At 53.5% G+C, this 18185-nt stretch overlaps 1 protein-coding gene across 3 annotated transcripts in view; it reads left to right on the top strand.

The window, feature by feature from the left end:
• LOC132592059 (zinc finger protein OZF-like) overlaps positions 1–18185 on the top strand; it is a 91094-nt gene that overhangs the window by 67632 nt on the left and 5277 nt on the right. Inside the window, exons 1-4 of one of the 3 annotated variants that reach the window (XM_060274132.1) lie at positions 12005–12071; positions 14222–15246; positions 15533–15615; positions 18051–18177. In XM_060274132.1, the coding sequence (XP_060130115.1) occupies positions 15186–15246; positions 15533–15615; positions 18051–18177 (271 nt within the window). In that variant the 5' untranslated portion in view covers positions 12005–12071; positions 14222–15185. Of the gene's footprint in view, positions 1–12004; positions 12072–12188; positions 15247–15532; positions 15616–18050; positions 18178–18185 lie in introns of those variants that run through there. The other 2 variants (XM_060274131.1, XM_060274129.1) reach the window with 2 other exon arrangements.

The raw sequence follows: 18185 nt of genomic DNA, 5'->3' as shown, positions 1-18185 counted from the left end.
TCTCTGTTGGCGTCCAGTTGCAACAGAATGGCGCCCAGAGCTTTATCAGAAGCATCTGTCTCCACGCGTAGGGGCGCGTCCTGAACCACGTGGAACAGGTTCTGGTCTGAGGCGAACACCCTCTTGAGGCTTTCGAACGCTGCTTGCGCCTCTGGTGTCCACCTGAACTTCTGCTTGCCTCTCAGGCAGTCAGTGATGGGAGCCGTAACGCGAGAGAAGTTCTTGATGAACTTCCTGTAGAAGTTGGCGAAGCCTAGTAGGCGTTGGGCATCTTTGTGCGTCCTGGGGCTGTGCCAGTCCAGGATGGCCTGCACCTTGTCCTTGTCCATCGCCAGCCCCTTGTCTGACAGCTTGTAGCCCAGGAAGTCCACCTCCTTGGTGTGAAACTTGCACTTCTCCAGCTTCACATACAGGTGGTTCTCCTTCAGGCGCTGCAACACCTCCCTGACATCTTTCACATGCTGCACTGGGTCATCGGAATAGATAAGGATGTCATCCAGGAAGACCAAGCATTTCCTGAAGAGGAGGGACCCCAGGACGTGGTGCATGAAGGCCTGGAAGCATGCTGAGCCCCCTTGCAACCCGAAGGGCATCACCAGATATTCAAAAGAGCCCAGAGGCGTGAACATCGTGGTTTTCCATTCATTGCCTTCCCGGATCCTGATCAAGTTGTACGCCCCCCTCAGGTCTAGCTTGGTGAAAATCTTGCCCCTGCGTGCCGCTGTCAGGAGATCATCCACTCTGGGCATGGGGAAAGCCACTGGCTCTGTCACTGAATTCAGCCGTCTAAAATCCACCACAAGACGGCGCTGTTGCGTGTCTTTCTTGTCCACCCAGAAGACCGGGCTGCCCCCTGCTGCCTTGCTTTCTCTGATGAACCCCCGCTTGAGGTTCTTGTCGATGAAAGCGCGCAGATCCTCCAGTTCCTGGTCTGACATGGCGTACAGCTTGGCTGGGGGTATAGTTGCCCCTGGCACCAGGTTGATCTGGCAGTCAAAAGGCCTGTGTGGGGGTAGGTGGTCGGACTCCGCTTCGCTGAAGACCTCCTGCAGGTCCCAGTACGGCTTGGGTATCGCCTCACCCCCTTTGATGTGCATGGTGGCCACCGTGGCTATCGGAGGCCCCTCCCCTGGTTGGTGCTGCATGCAATGTTCCAGGCAAAAGTCCGATCCAAAAGTGATGCATCTCTGGTGCCAACTGATGGAGGGGTCGTGGCGCGCCAGCCAGCTCATGCCCAAGACGATGGGGGGGTCTGAGATGGTGGTGACGTTGAATGCCAGTGTCTCTGAGTGCCTTCCCACCGTCATTCTCATGGGGGGGGGGTTTGATGGGTGATGGCCCCTCCCAGCAACTCTCTGCCGTCAATGGTTGCCACGTGCAGAGGAAAATCCAGCTGCAGAAGCTGGATCTGGTGCTGTTCTGCAAAGTTCCTCGAGAAGAAGTTCGCTGACGCCCCACTGTCAATTAGGGCGAGGACCGTCAGGGGATAGCCATTTGGGAGCGTGAGCGTCACTTCTAGAACCACTCCTGCTCTGGTAGGGGTGGGCTGGCTCTGCTCCTCTCTGTGCGGGTGGGTGGGCTGGGGCTGTTGTCTGCTGACTGTGCCTGGCTGCTGCCCCTTGTCTCCTGCAGCCAGGCTTTCCCGTTTCCCTGCTGTGCTGCGTCAGTGGGGGAGGGCACAACCGTTCCCGCCTTTCCTTGCCACTCCCTGCGATGTGGGCAGTCTCTGACGAGATGCTGGGGGGAGTTGCAGAGAAAGCAATTCCCACCCCTTCCCTCCTTGCGTCTTGGCGCCGCTGGGGTTTGAAAAGCCCCCGCGCGCGCGCTATCAATCTGCATGGGTTCCTGGTCCTGGCTGGCCCCAGGCGTGGCTTGAAAGGGTTGTTGGGGGAGTGGCTTCTCCTGCGACCGTGGGAACCAAGCCCGCTTTGCGCGCGTTGCTTGCTTGTCGCTCCACCGGGATTCCTGTCTCACCCCCACCGCCAGAGCCGCTTTGCTCAGCTGATCCATATTACTGGGCTTTGGACCTCTCGAAAGCTCATCCTTCACCTCCTCATGCAACCCCAAGTAGAACGCCGCTTGCATTGGGGGTGACTCTAGTTCCCACCCCAATCTGTGCACCAGCATGGTGAATTTCGCCCAATACGCGCGAACTGTCATATTTCCTTGGCGTAAATTATGAAGTTCCTCCTTAGTCTGGTCCATATGACTATCGGACGAATACATCGTTTTCAAACCTTCTAGAAATAGTTTGACATTCTTCATGCAAGGATTCTTTGTTGCGATTAACGGTCTTAGCCACTCCCTGGCTGCCCCGGTAAGGTGCTCCACAATAAACGCTACCCTGTGCTCATCATCAGGGAACTCATCGTGGTGCAGCTCAAGAGCATACACAATCTCAGTCTCAAAGCCCTGATATTCCCTCGGGTCTCCATTGAACTTGCTTACTAGGGTCCCGGCTCTCCTTCCTGGCAGCACTTGGACTTGGGGTGCCCCTCCCGCCTTGTTTTTCTCTGCATCCAGCTTGTTTTGGAGGTCTACCGCCACCGCCCTTAATTCCTGCTCTCTTTCCTGTAGCGCTCTCACCTGTTCCGCAAGTTGTAGCCGGTCGTCCTGGACCTTCTTAGTCTCTTCTTTAGCTGCCTTCAATTCCCCCTGCGCCTGCAGCGACAGCTGCTGCAGTTCTTGCTGGGCTTGCTCCGCGATCTGCCGCCATCTCTCCGCCTCTGACACGCTCATCCCTGCAACTCCAAAGTAGCCCAAAAAAGGATTCGGAGGTTGCTGTCACAGTGGCCGGAGTGGGCTACTTCAGAGTAACGACGCTACGCAGCTCTGCATTTTATTCTTTTATTGGTGCTGCGTATTTACAGTGCTGAAGTCATTGCTATTTACACGGAGTGGTGTGGTCAGTCGGTTTCAGAACCTCCGAATGGCTTTTGGCGCGTCTTTCTCCAACACAAAAGCTTTGGCAGACCCATCCTCTTTCCCCTCCTCTTTCTGCGTAATTCCGGAGTTGGGGGGATGGGTCTCCCCCCCTTATTCGCCCCTTCCTGTCCCACCTGGGACCCTGGCTCCTCTACCTTGCCTGAGCCTCGGACACGACTTCCTGCTTCCCCACTGGCATCGGAACTCTCTCTGCTTTCCCCTGTGCTCGGGGATGGGCTTGAACTCAGGAGGGGAGGGACTTCGCGATATCCCCTGTCCCTCACATCCACCCCCCTCCCAAGCTCTCCTTCACCCCTCCCCAGGTCCCCCCCAGGTGTCGGTGACGACTGGAAGCCTAAGAACTCAGTGCTTTCCGAGCCCGTTGGTGTGAACACCTCCCCCCAGTCCTGCGAGCCCCCCCCTTCCGCCTGGGAGGACGGGAATCCCAAAAAGTCCGTGGCGTCAGAGCTGGTAGGGGTAAAAATGTTCTGCCAATCTGCTCCTTCCTCTGACTGGGTGGATCTCGGTGACACCCATACCTCATCCTCTGGTTCCTCAAACTCCGCTTCCCAGCGCCATGGTGAACTGCTCTCCCGTGCTTCCTCCCCCTCCCCCTCCCTTTCCATGTGCCAGGGCTTGGGTCTATGGGGAAAGAGGGCGTGAAATTCTTCTACCAGGAATTCCTCCTGTATCTGAGTGGCTGGGACCCATTCATTCTGGGACGGTGGAGCATCCTCCCATGCCATGAGGTACTCCAGGCCCCCCACCCCCCACCTTGAGTCCAGGATGGCCGTGGCCTCATTGAGTTGCTCCCTTCCTTCCCTCTCCCCCCCTCCCTCAGGGGTTTGTTCGCTGCCTTGGAGCCTGCTGCTTTCCCTGTACGGCGACAGCAGCGATCTATGAAACACTGGGTGCACCCTCATGTCCTCTGGCAGTGCCAGCCTGTATGCCACCGGGTTGACCTGTTGCGTGACCGTGAAGGGGCCCAACCTTCTGGGCGCCAGCTTTTTGCACCTCCCTCTGATGGGAAGGCCCTCCGAGGACAACCAAACTTTGTCCCCCACCCTAATGACCTCCCCCGGTCGCCTGTGGCGATCTGCCCCCTTCTTGTACGCTTCCTTGGCTCTCTCCAAGTGTTCTCTGAGCTGCTGGTGCACCGTCTCCAGTTCCTCTGCCCAATCCTCAGCCTGTGGGCCCTCCTCCTCCTCCTCCCCCTCCCTCTCTGGGAAAGATCTGAGGTCGCGCCCGTAATTGGCCTTAAAGGGCGACACCCCTGTGGAGACGTGCACCGCATTGTTGTAGGCAAATTCTGCCAGTGGCAGGCGATCCACCCAGTCCGTTTGCCGCTGGCTGACGTAGCATCTCAGGTACTGCTGCAGAATGGCGTTGACCCTCTCCGCCTGTCCATTGGTCTGCGGGTGTCTAGCCGTCGACAAGCTGACCTCCACCTGCAGGAGGTTCATGAGCCGCCGCCAGAACCTGGAAACAAATTGGCGGCCACGATCCGAAATAACCCTTAAAGGTAATCCATGCAGTCTGAATACGTGATCCACAAACAGTTTGGCTGTCTCTTCTGCAGAGACCGCCCTGGCACACGGTATAAAGTGGCACATTTTGGACATGAGGTCCACCACCACCAACACTGCGGTCTTGCCCCTGGAAGAAGGCAGATCTGTGATGAAGTCCATGGACACCACTTCCCACGGCCTGTGTGGCGTGGCTAAGGGCTCCAGCAATCCCGGTGGCGCTGCTCTGACCACCTTTGCCCGCTGGCAGGTGTCACAGCCCCGTACATAGTCTCGAACATCTTCCCGCACCCCTGGCCACCAGAAGTGTCTCATGACTAGGTGAGCGGTTTTGTCCCTCCCAAAATGACCCGCCGTTGGGTTGTCGTGCATCTGCTTGAGGACCGTACGTCTAAGCTGGGTGGTGGGCAGGTACAGTGCACCCTTGTAGAAAAGCAGCCCCCTGCGTTCTGCAAAGTCTTTTGCGTGCTCCCCCCCTCTCAGTTCTCTGAAGATGCGGTTGGCAAATTCATCCGCTGCCGTCAGTGCTGTGAGTTCTGCCTCGCTCACCACTGCTGCTCCGCAGGACCATGCTGACGGGGGGAAAATGTGCCTGGGTGCTGGTGGCGCCTCCTCCTCCATGTACTCTGGCTTGCGGGAGAGGGCATCCGCCCTGACATTCTGCTCTCCCGGGATGTAGTGTATGGAGAAGTTGAAGTTCGAGAAGAACTCTGCCCACCGTATCTGCCGCTGGTTGAGCACCCTGGCAGTTCTCCAGAACTCCAGGTTCTTGTGGTCAGTGCACACCTGGATGGGGTGCTTGGCGCCCACCAGGAAGTGTCTCCAGTGCTGGAACGCAGCGTGGATCGCAAGAAGTTCCCGATCAAACACCGTGTAGTTTCGCTCTGGCTGGGTCAACTTCCTGGAGAAGAAGGCACAGGGTCTCCACTCTCTGTTGGCGTCCAGTTGCAACAGAATGGCGCCCACAGCTTTATCAGAAGCATCTGTCTCCACGCGTAGGGGCGCGTCCTGAACCACGTGGAACAGGTTCTGGTCTGAGGCGAACACCCTCTTGAGGCTTTCGAACGCTGCTTGCGCCTCTGGTGTCCACCTGAACTTCTGCTTGCCTCTCAGGCAGTCAGTGATGGGAGCCGTAACGCGAGAGAAGTTCTTGATGAACTTCCTGTAGAAGTTGGCGAAGCCTAGTAGGCGTTGGGCATCTTTGTGCGTCCTGGGGCTGTGCCAGTCCAGGATGGCCTGCACCTTGTCCTTGTCCATCGCCAGCCCCTTGTCTGACAGCTTGTAGCCCAGGAAGTCCACCTCCTTGGTGTGAAACTTGCACTTCTCCAGCTTCACATACAGGTGGTTCTCCTTCAGGCGCTGCAACACCTCCCTGACATCTTTCACATGCTGCACTGGGTCATCGGAATAGATAAGGATGTCATCCAGGAAGACCAAGCATTTCCTGAAGAGGAGGGACCCCAGGACGTGGTGCATGAAGGCCTGGAAGCATGCTGAGCCCCCTTGCAACCCGAAGGGCATCACCAGATATTCAAAAGAGCCCAGAGGCGTGAACATCGTGGTTTTCCATTCATTGCCTTCCCGGATCCTGATCAAGTTGTACGCCCCCCTCAGGTCTAGCTTGGTGAAAATCTTGCCCCTGCGTGCCGCTGTCAGGAGATCATCCACTCTGGGCATGGGGAAAGCCACTGGCTCTGTCACTGAATTCAGCCGTCTAAAATCCACCACAAGACGGCGCTGTTGCGTGTCTTTCTTGTCCACCCAGAAGACCGGGCTGCCCCCTGCTGCCTTGCTTTCTCTGATGAACCCCCGCTTGAGGTTCTTGTCGATGAAAGCGCGCAGATCCTCCAGTTCCTGGTCTGACATGGCGTACAGCTTGGCTGGGGGTATAGTTGCCCCTGGCACCAGGTTGATCTGGCAGTCAAAAGGCCTGTGTGGGGGTAGGTGGTCGGACTCCGCTTCGCTGAAGACCTCCTGCAGGTCCCAGTACGGCTTGGGTATCGCCTCACCCCCTTTGATGTGCATGGTGGCCACCGTGGCTATCGGAGGCCCCTCCCCTGGTTGGTGCTGCATGCAATGTTCCAGGCAAAAGTCCGATCCAAAAGTGATGCATCTCTGGTGCCAACTGATGGAGGGGTCGTGGCGCGCCAGCCAGCTCATGCCCAAGACGATGGGGGGGTCTGAGATGGTGGTGACGTTGAATGCCAGTGTCTCTGAGTGCCTTCCCACCGTCATTCTCATGGGGGGGGGGGTTTGATGGGTGATGGCCCCTCCCAGCAACTCTCTGCCGTCAATGGTTGCCACGTGCAGAGGAAAATCCAGCTGCAGAAGCTGGATCTGGTGCTGTTCTGCAAAGTTCCTCGAGAAGAAGTTCGCTGACGCCCCACTGTCAATTAGGGCGAGGACCGTCAGGGGATAGCCATTTGGGAGCGTGAGCGTCACTTCTAGAACCACTCCTGCTCTGGTAGGGGTGGGCTGGCTCTGCTCCTCTCTGTGCGGGTGGGTGGGCTGGGGCTGTTGTCTGCTGACTGTGCCTGGCTGCTGCCCCTTGTCTCCTGCAGCCAGGCTTTCCCGTTTCCCTGCTGTGCTGCGTCAGTGGGGGAGGGCACAACCGTTCCCGCCTTTCCTTGCCACTCCCTGCGATGTGGGCAGTCTCTGACGAGATGCTGGGGGGAGTTGCAGAGAAAGCAATTCCCACCCCTTCCCTCCTTGCGTCTTGGCGCCGCTGGGGTTTGAAAAGCCCCCGCGCGCGCGCTATCAATCTGCATGGGTTCCTGGTCCTGGCTGGCCCCAGGCGTGGCTTGAAAGGGTTGTTGGGGGAGTGGCTTCTCCTGCGACCGTGGGAACCAAGCCCGCTTTGCGCGCGTTGCTTGCTTGTCGCTCCACCGGGATTCCTGTCTCACCCCCACCGCCAGAGCCGCTTTGCTCAGCTGATCCATATTACTGGGCTTTGGACCTCTCGAAAGCTCATCCTTCACCTCCTCATGCAACCCCAAGTAGAACGCCGCTTGCATTGGGGGTGACTCTAGTTCCCACCCCAATCTGTGCACCAGCATGGTGAATTTCGCCCAATACGCGCGAACTGTCATATTTCCTTGGCGTAAATTATGAAGTTCCTCCTTAGTCTGGTCCATATGACTATCGGACGAATACATCGTTTTCAAACCTTCTAGAAATAGTTTGACATTCTTCATGCAAGGATTCTTTGTTGCGATTAACGGTCTTAGCCACTCCCTGGCTGCCCCGGTAAGGTGCTCCACAATAAACGCTACCCTGTGCTCATCATCAGGGAACTCATCGTGGTGCAGCTCAAGAGCATACACAATCTCAGTCTCAAAGCCCTGATATTCCCTCGGGTCTCCATTGAACTTGCTTACTAGGGTCCCGGCTCTCCTTCCTGGCAGCACTTGGACTTGGGGTGCCCCTCCCGCCTTGTTTTTCTCTGCATCCAGCTTGTTTTGGAGGTCTACCGCCACCGCCCTTAATTCCTGCTCTCTTTCCTGTAGCGCTCTCACCTGTTCCGCAAGTTGTAGCCGGTCGTCCTGGACCTTCTTAGTCTCTTCTTTAGCTGCCTTCAATTCCCCCTGCGCCTGCAGCGACAGCTGCTGCAGTTCTTGCTGGGCTTGCTCCGCGATCTGCCGCCATCTCTCCGCCTCTGACACGCTCATCCCTGCAACTCCAAAGTAGCCCAAAAAAGGATTCGGAGGTTGCTGTCACAGTGGCCGGAGTGGGCTACTTCAGAGTAACGACGCTACGCAGCTCTGCATTTTATTCTTTTATTGGTGCTGCGTATTTACAGTGCTGAAGTCATTGCTATTTACACGGAGTGGTGTGGTCAGTCGGTTTCAGAACCTCCGAATGGCTTTTGGCGCGTCTTTCTCCAACACAAAAGCTTTGGCAGACCCATCCTCTTTCCCCTCCTCTTTCTGCGTAATTCCGGAGTTGGGGGGATGGGTCTCCCCCCCTTATTCGCCCCTTCCTGTCCCACCTGGGACCCTGGCTCCTCTACCTTGCCTGAGCCTCGGACACGACTTCCTGCTTCCCCACTGGCATCGGAACTCTCTCTGCTTTCCCCTGTGCTCGGGGATGGGCTTGAACTCAGGAGGGGAGGGACTTCGCGATATCCCCTGTCCCTCACACCACTTGATCATTACTTTCCTTGACCTGTTCGTCTTTGACCTCCCACTCCAATAATGTATCATACATTTTTTTATATTACCTTGGTTTGGTTTTGTAATAACACTTTTTCTAATAATGAAGGTTTGTTTGAGAAACCTTTTTTTCTTATTTGTCCTGAACACTTCATGCAATTGATGGTATTGGATCCAACCCATAAGGTGTTGTTTAATTTCCTCATAATCTTTGATTACCAATTTATTGTCTTTTCCCCTAATCAGATCTTTATATGTGGCCCATTCTAATTCCATATTTTCTTTTTTATTGTAATTGCTTCTAGAGGTGATGCTACCATGGTGTTTTCGAATCTAGGTTATATTTTGTCCATATTTTATATAATGATTTCCTTATGACATGATTCGTAAATCCCCTGTGCACTTTCCCTGCTAAATACGCATGCCAACCATGTTGTTTAGTCGTTTAGTCGTGTCTGACTCTTTGTGACCCCATGGACCAGAGTATGCCAGGAACTCCTGTCTTCCACTGCCTCCCACAGTTTGGTCAGACTCATGTTATTAAACCCTTCTATATCTAACAAATCACCATCTTTTAATACAAGCCACTATTTTAGCCAATTTAAACAGATAGCATCGTAATATAAATTTAGGTCAGATAGCGCCAGTCCACCTCTATGTTTTTAAATGTTATTAAACCCTTCTAGATCTAACAAATATCCACCACGTCCACTTGCCACCGTTCCACCAAAAGCAAAGCAGAGCACATTGTGCAGACCACCAAGGACACCCTCCGCTGCATGACACCATGGGACTTCGAGTACTGCCTCACCACATTCCTTCTAGCGCAGCCCAGCAACCCCAGCACAACGACCGGCCAGAGCCCAGCAGAACAACTCATGGGCCGGTGCCTCACAACAAGACTGGACCACCTTAACCCAGCAGAGCTCAGGATGAGGCAGTGGGGGAGAAGCATGGACCCCCAAACCCAGTGTACACAAAGAATTTCAGGGCATGGGTAACTGCCACAGTCACCAGGGCGACTTGCCCCATATATTACGAGGTGCTAACAGAGGGGGGCCATGCTGACGCCGCCACTGCGATGCGCTACAGTGATGGTTCCAGGAGGAGGGCCGGACAGAGAGGTCCCAAGGGGACAGTTGGGTGGTGAGGCCCATAGAGCAGGAGGAGTGGACAGGGGAAGCAGAACCAGTATGCACAGAGATAACCACCGAGGCTGAGTGGCCACAGGAACCAGAGTTGCGACTGAGTGGGCCGGCTGCACCAGACCAAATGGCCCTGTCGCATCCAGTAGCCCTGGAACATGAGTCAAAACCAGAACTCCTGACCGAGAAACACTCCAGGCAGCAACGCCTACGTAGGCGGCCAGCGTACATCGAGGACTATGAATGCAAACCTCCCAGCCACAACTGGAACTTATAGGGGAGGGGCAATATGTACTGGGCTTGGATCTAGGAACAATATGCAGGTAGGATCCAGAAGGCGTGTAGGAGCAGCCCAATCAGCCTCTTGGGCGGGGACTTGAATCAGCCAATCACGCAGGACCCATTGTATAAATAATGTATATACATAGCTGCCAAGTATCCCGTATCCGCCGGGAAAACTCCTTTTTTCTTACTGTTTCCCGGCGGTCTCCCGTTTAGCGGAAAATCCCGGTATTGTCCCTTAAATCGGGACACTTGGCAGCTATGAATGGAGGAGAATTACCCGGCCATTTTTCTGGTGCCGCTTGCCCTTCTATGGGCACCAGAAAATGGCGGCGCCGGCGCCGGAAGTCACTTCCGGCGCATGACCGGAAGTTGCGTGACGCGACTTCCGGTGGCGCTTTGCCCTTCTATGGGCATCAGAAAATGTCGGCGTCGGAAGTCGCTTTTACGTGTTTCCGGTCATGCGCGGAAGCGACTTCCGGCGCTGGCGCCGCCATTTTCTGGTGCCCATAGAAGGGCGAAGCGCCACCGGAAGTTGCGTCACGCAACTTCCGGTTATGCGCGCGCTGCTGATCCCGGATCTTTACGATCCGGACTTGGCAGCTATGTATATATAGCCAGAGGGTTTTTTGGGGGGGGATTCATTCACTGTATACTATGAGCTGAAATAAAGAGCATGAAATCAATACTCTACTCTGAGTATATTTTGGTTTTGGGGGGTGAGCTCAAGCAGTGGGGAGATTGCAAGGCCTGCTGGGGCAGTTGGTTGCTGTGACGGACAACAAAGCCAGAGCAGAGTCTGGGTGCAGTGCCTCACAATTCCACCAGAGGGCTGGGGCCTCTCTCTGATTGGCTACCGCAGAAGAGAGGGGTGGAGCCCGCAATTTGGAGGGAGAATAAAGGAAGCCGTTTCTGAGGGAATTTTTAGAAAGGGCTGGATTTTGAGATGGGGGGAAAGGGAAAGTTGGGAGAAGATGGGGATGAGGAGAGGGAGGGAGGGAGAAGGGGCTCTGATCTTCTGTGAGGAGAATATCGATGGATCCAGAGGAAGGAGCCTCACAGCTTGGAAGGGGAGACCATGCTGAGGGTCTGGAGAGAGTATTCAGGCGGGAGTGAAGCTGGAGGGAGAAGCTGTGGGAAGACGCTCTTCTCCTTCTCTTTCTGGGGTCTCCTTCCAGTCAGGAGGGAGAGATCTTCTAGGAAAAGGAGATTCCCCAGTCCGTGGCAAAGGCTGAGAGGATCCCCTGGGTCTGGCATAGAAAGGAAAATCCCTCAGAGAGAGGGGGGGAAGCGAGGAAAAGTGGCCCCTCAGGGCTCACGGAGCAAAGTATGAAGACCTGAAGGAAGCTGGAAAGAAGGGAAGGAGAGAGAAGCAGCAGAAAGAAAGAGAGTCCAGCCTTTGAGTATTTATTCTGGATTATACCTGAAGTGTCACAACACCTGATTTGGAGAGGAGCTGTGCCTGTAGAACCGGGTTCAATCCTAAACCCTAGACTCCCCCCCCCCCGTGAAGAAGGACCTTTTGGGGCTCCCAGGAAGGAGTCTGTGGGGAGGGAAGGAAGGTCGGCTGTCTCTTGGGGAGGGAGAGAGAGGCAGCTTGGGCCCCCAAAGAGCCCCACAAATGGGGCCTGAGGAAGACGAACTGCTCCTCCTCCTCCTCCGCCACCCAAGCTGAGCAGGGGAAGCCCTTCAAGGGACAGGCCGGCCAGAAGATGGGGCTGCAAGCTGTTCCTCCGGTTTCTGGCCCAGGGAGGGAGGGAGGGAGATGCTCAGAGCCAAGCCAAGAGGCGGAGCCAAGCTGGCCCTCGACAGCCATCAAAAATAAAAACAATGAATAGCAATCTGAGGTCCTGCTGCCCTGTGCTAGGTGGACTCGGCTTTGCAAGGGTTAAAGGGAAGCGAGCTGCCTTCCTAGAGATGACAGGAAACAACGGGGGGCAGGTGCTCCAGAGCCAAGGCCCCTCCCTCCCTCCCCAGTCCTTTCCTGCTTTAGTGTCTCTCCTGCAAGGGCTGCATCGCTGTCCCCTCCCTCCTGGGATCTGGTGAGTCTCTCTCTCTCTCTCTCCCGCCCCCCAGGGCTGCAGCAGGGGAGGGTGCGGGGGGGGGGACGACAAACCCAAGTCAGGGAGGAGAGGGTCCTGCCAGGGACGGGGGGAGCAAGGTTTGCAAGGCTCTCCTTCCTGGAGATCAGAGGATCCCAAACTCCCACGAAATCTCCCTTCTTCAAACAAAGGAGTCCCTAGGACTTTAACTCTGTGTGACGTCGCTCAGCATCATTGCACAACAGAGGAAAGGTGCAAATGGTCCCCCCCCCCAAAAAAAAAATACCCCACAGTGAGTAATGGAGGAAAGGTGGGAGAGAAAGGCCAGGAATGAAGAGAGGGATCCCAGCCCATAGTCTGGCTGCTGCATTGCAAACCAGTTTCCCAGTCGTCTCCAAGGGCAGCTCCACACGGAGGCCACTGCAGCAATCCCCTCGCACCCAGAGCATGGCATCCCAGGACTAGCACCCCCCCTCCCCCAAAAAAAACCGTCTAGGAAGGAAGGAAAAGTGGGAAAGAAAGGCCAGTAATAAAGAAAGAGATCCCAGCCCATAGTCTGCCAGCTGCATTGTGGACCAGTTCCCCAGTTGTCTCCAAGGGCAGCTCCACACAGAGGCCTCTGTGCAATCCCCTCACAGCTGTCCATGCGGACTGCCTAGCAAGAGTGCTGCATGCTCTAGTTATCTCCCGCTTGGACTACTGCAATGCGCTCTACGTGGGGCTACCCTTGAAGGTGACCCAGAAACTACAACCAATCCAGAATGCACCAGCTAGACTGGTGACCGGGAGCAGCCACCGAGACCATATAACACCAGTCCTGAAAGACCTACATTGGCTCCCAGTACATTTCCGAGCACAATTCAAAGTGTTGGTGTTGACCTTTAAAGCCCTAAACTGCCTCGCCCAGTATACCTGCAGGAGCGTCTCCACCCCCATCGTTCTGCCCAGACACTGAAGTCCAGCGCAGAGGACCTTCTGGTGGTTCCCTCACTGCGAGAAGTGAAGTTACAGTGAACCAGGCAGAGGGCCTTCTTTGTAGTGGCACCTGCCCTTTGGAACGCCCTCCCACCAGATGTCAAAGAGAACAACAACTACCGTACCAAACTTTTAGAAGACATTTTAGAAGACATCTGAAGGCAGCCCTGTTTAGGGAAGCTTTTAATGTTTGATGGACTACTGTATTTTAATATTTTGTTGGAAGCCGCCCAGAGTGGCTGGGGAAACCCAGCCAGATGGGCGAGGTATAAATCCAGCGCTGATTGAAGGCCTTCTGGTGGTTCCCTCACTGCGAGAAGCAAAGCTACAGGGAACCAGGCAGAGGGCCTTCTTGGTAGTGGCACCCACCCTGTGGAACGCCCTCCCATGAGATGTCAAAAAGATAAATAACTACCTGACATTTAGAAGACATCTGAAGGCAGCCCTGTTTAGGCAAGTTTTTAAGGTGTGACATTTTAATGTGTTTTTTATATTTGTTGGAAGCCGCCCAGAGTGGCTGGGGAAATCCAGCCAGATGGGCGGGGTACAAATAATAAGTTGTTGTTGTTGTTGTAAATCAGCCAAGCCGGAAATGGACGCTGCTACTCACTGAGCCTCCAGGGACCTTGGCATCAAAGGCTGTGTGTGTGTTAAGCTATCTAATAGAAGTTTAATAATAAATTGCCCGCCTAAATTTCAAGGGAGATGTCTTTGGCCCAGTCCATTTGGCCCTCAGGGGGTTGTCCTGATACATACCTGTCTCTCAGAGCAAAAAGGGGGGGGGCCAAGGAGTCAGTCTTGAGAGCAACATAGAGTCCAAGTACAAGAAAATGAGTCAGAAGCAGGGGGGAGCAACTCCTGAGGACCCCCAAGTGACTGACTCCCTTGTCAGTCAGTTCTGGCTTCATGCATTCACTGGAAGGCAGGTGCAACCAGTCTGATTCATCTCTCAGAAATCCCTTGAGTTGCCTCCACATTTTGCATTGCTAGAGGGCTAGAGACTTACTTCTTCTCCCATTCCTAGTTCTCTTTCTTTTCAAAATGTTATCTCATGGTTTGGGCTGTGGTGCCGTCCAGCCCTGGTTCCTAGCAAGACTCAACCATGCTTGCTAATGGAAACTTTTTCCTCTCCTGATCGACAAATTCTGTAACAAAACAATGTTTTTGCTTTGTAGACTTTGCTTGAGCTTCTCATTAAGAAGGACAGAACATGGCAGAAGACCAAAGGGTTCCTTCCGATCTCTTAGAGCATGCATGTCCAACAGGTAGATCGTGATCTACTGGTAGATCACTGGACATCTGTGGTAGATCACTGGTAGATCATTGGCTAGATCACTGGCTCCCCCCAAAGAAGCTGAACAACTGTGGCTCCCCTAAAAAAAAACCTCAACATTTTACCTTCTCCTTTAAAAAACTCAACAACTTTTTACCTGAACCCCTCTGTGAGTAGATCGCACTCTCTTGGGAGTTGGCCAGCCCTGTCTTAGAGGCTTCCTGAGAGCACAGATGGATGAGCAAGACTCAGCTGGCTCTGAAGCAGGAAGAGGGCATGCCATCCAAACTGGGAGGACGCCCTCCACTCAGAGGTGCAGAGCCAGCAGTTGAGGCAGTTCTGCTGCCAGGAAGCCAAAGGACCCCGAGAGGTTTGAGGCCTACTCTACCACCTTGACCGTCAGTGGCTGAAGCCAGAGAGGCACTAAAAAGCTGAAATGCCGGACCTGGTGATCTTGGAGCAGTTCCTGGCTGTCCTTCCACCGGAGATGGAGAGCTGGGTTGGGACAGTGGAGTGGAGACCAGTTCCCAGGCAGTGGCCCTGGCTGAAGGTTTCCTCCTGAGTCAGGCAGAGAACAGAAAGCAGGCAGAGCAACAGGTGAGAGAGACTTTCCTCTGGATACTCCCAAGGGACTCCAAAAAGGATGGAGAACATCACATAATGCCCCACTGATGGCCTATCCTTTTACCTGGAAGACATCCATGGAATGAGATCTAACACCCTTAAACTTTTCGTAATTGTCATTTTCTTTCTCATATTTCTTGCCATTCATTCTCTGTTTCTTGCCATTCATTCTCTGTTTTGAATCATTATTTTCTCTTTTGAATCGTTATTTTCTTTTTCAGGGAAAGGATCTCTTTGCAGAAATGGACTTGGATTCCTGTGAGGCAGAGAGGCCTCCGTTGGACACCAGAGAGAAGCCGCTGGGTAAGGAGGAAGGTGTTTTTTCTCTGTTTGGTCTCATTCTGCTGGTTTTCCAGCTAATCTGTGGGTTGTTTTTTTTTCTTGTTTTGGGGAAACAGAGATGGGAACAAGGGTCCAGAGGAGGGGAGATGTATTTTTTCACAACTAACCTATGAAATGGGCACAAATGTCCAAATGCACTCAACAGGTAAGGCTTTCTCAAAGGCCCATCTGTGGTTAGAGATGCCCAGTCTCACCTGTGAGAGAAGCAGGCACTCCTAGCATCCTGCTTACCTTTTTTCTCTTCCAGGTGATAGAATGATGCTGGCAAGACCTCCCTTTTCACCTTTTCATAGGAGCAGAAGGGAAGCAGTGGCTGTGGAACCAGATCAGGTATGGGGAAGCTGCCTTGTGGGACAGAGGCCGAGGGCTGGAGCAATGTCATGGACTGGTTGGGCACAGAGGAATGGTGGGAGGATGCAGCCGGGGAACCAGAAAGGGAAGATGGCTGAGAGCCCAAGAAGTGGAGGTAGAAGAAGGATGGGCGGTCAGAGGGAGAAGAGGAGAAGCCTGGGGAGAGGAGGTCTCAGAAGCTGGAAGGCTAACAGGGCTTAGTGAGCTGGGAGACTCTGTGGCAGAATGCAGTCCAGAATCAGAGGCAGAAGAGGAAGGAGGCGAGTGGGAGGAGGGAGGCCGAGAGGCAGAGGTGAGTCAGGAGAAGGAGGAGCCACCGGTGGCTCCCTCTCCTTGTGTCAGAAGCCACCCTCCCTGCTACAGGGAACCAGGCAGAGGGCCTTCTCGGTAGTGGCGCCCGCCCTGTGGAATGCCCTCCCATAAGATGTCAAAGAGAACAACTACTACCAGACTTTTAGAAGACATCTGAAGGCAGCCCTGTTTAGGGAAGCTTTTAATGTTTGACACACAATAGTATTTTAATATTTTGTTCGAAGCCGCCCAGAGTGGCTGGGGAAACCCAGCCAAGTGGGCAGGATATTAATAATAATAATAATAATAATAATAATAATAATAATAATAATATATTATCATTATTATTATTATTATCATTATTATTATTATTAACTCTCTAACAGAATACTCAACAGAGCACCTCTTTACCAGAGCACTTAAACAAACTTTGCACTATATAATCTCACTTTTCATATACCTCCACACTAAAGAAACTTCCACCTAGACAACTAGTCCATTAATTGATTGACAATGCAAACTGACAGACGCTCAGGGAATGAGCTCCTGTTCTCATGAGGCCTGAAACTCAGCCCAGTTTGTGAATATCGTGTTCTTGCTAAGAAAGAGTAAACTGCAGCTGTGAACTGTGGGGTTTCCTGCCCAGATAACTCTGTGACACCAGCCTTCTGAATTTCACCAGTAGGATTCATCTGTCATTGCAGTTTTCATGGAATCCTAGAGTTGAAAGGGACTCCAAGGGTCATCAAGTCCAACCCCCTGCATTGCAGGAATCTCGGCTAGATCATCCAAGACAGATGGCCATGCATACTAGGTGTCAGTGAAGCTCCGGTGCTGACAAGTGAAGAAGAGGCAGGAATAGAGAGAGAACAGTAAAAAATGGAAGGCAGAGAGGAGGGGGAGAGCAGTTGTAATTTGAGCTCTGAATACAGGGGAGACAAAAGACAGGGCCAGAGTGACAGGCTGCTGTGTGAGATCTCAAATAGTGAGTCAGACATAGGAATGAAGGAAGTAAAAGGTAAAGGGACCCCCCGACCATTAGGTCCAGTCGTGACAGACTCTGGGGTTGCGGCGCTCATCTCACGTTATTGGCCGACAGAGCCGGCATACAGCTTCCAGGTCATGTGGCCAGCATGTCAAAGCCGCTTCTGGCGAACCAGAGCAGCGCATGGAAACGCCGTTTACCTTCCCGCTGTAGCAGTACCTATTTATCTACTTGCACTTTGACGTGCTTTCGAACTGCTAGGTGGGCAGGAGCAGGGACCGAGCAATGGGAGCTCACCCCGTCGCGGGGATTCGAACCGCCGACCTTCTGATCGGCAAGCCCTAGGTTCAGTGGTTTCACCCATAGTGCCACCCTCGTCGCACTGCAGGAAGTATTCTCTCCCAAATCTCGTAAGATCTCAAAAGTGGCCGAGACACGCGAAAGATACCGGAAAAGAAGGTGGGGGCTTTCGTGTTGGGGAAGGGGGAAGAGCTCAGTCTGGGCAACTCCATGTTCTGTGGAGGACCATGAGTGGAGGAGCTCCGCCCTAGTTTGTTCTTTTAGCAATAAATCTGAAATAATTAACAGCCAGAGTCGTCTCGCGTTTGTGGGAGAGACCAACTCATAATACTAGGCTTATTTTATTTCTATATTTATCATTGAATGCTAGAATAGGCTTCTAAGCTGTGGACAGACGATAGCAAATAGCGGCGAGGATTCACCTAACCAGCCCCATCCATTGCAAAATGGGGCCTGCCCCCCATTCCTCCTCCTCTCCATGCCCCGATGAACCCCTTGAATTTGGCTCTAGGGTATTGGGAGGGAACTCCGCAGAACAGCTCACGAGAGGAGAAAGTGGATCCTTCCATCAGGCAAACTGGAATGCTTGCGTAGGCAGAATGACTTGAAAAATACAAGGTGGAGTACCACCTATTTGCACAAAGACAAATACCCATAGTTAAAACACAGAATGAAATAATTCCATTAATGCGTATAAATAAGCATCCATAATTAAAATGTGCAGCAAAGTAATCCTATTGAAACAACACAGCCATTAACAGGAAGGAAACAACAGAGCATTGTGTAGCAGATCATATTTGTGCTGACTCAGAGAAGGACATTTCCCTTTTTCTTTTAGGGTCCAGTGTGCTTTCAAGATGTTCCTGTTCGTTTCACAGACAAGGATTGGGCGTTGCTGGATCCTGACCAGAGAGCTCTGCATAAGGACGTCATGGAGGAGAATTGTGGGATCGTGGCCTCTCTTGGTAAGGCT

This window comes from Zootoca vivipara, chromosome 4 (assembly GCF_963506605.1).
Source record: "Zootoca vivipara chromosome 4, rZooViv1.1, whole genome shotgun sequence".
In the NCBI taxonomy this organism is placed as follows: domain Eukaryota; kingdom Metazoa; phylum Chordata; class Lepidosauria; order Squamata; family Lacertidae; genus Zootoca; species Zootoca vivipara.
This window is presented reverse-complemented; position numbering and strand designations above follow the sequence as displayed.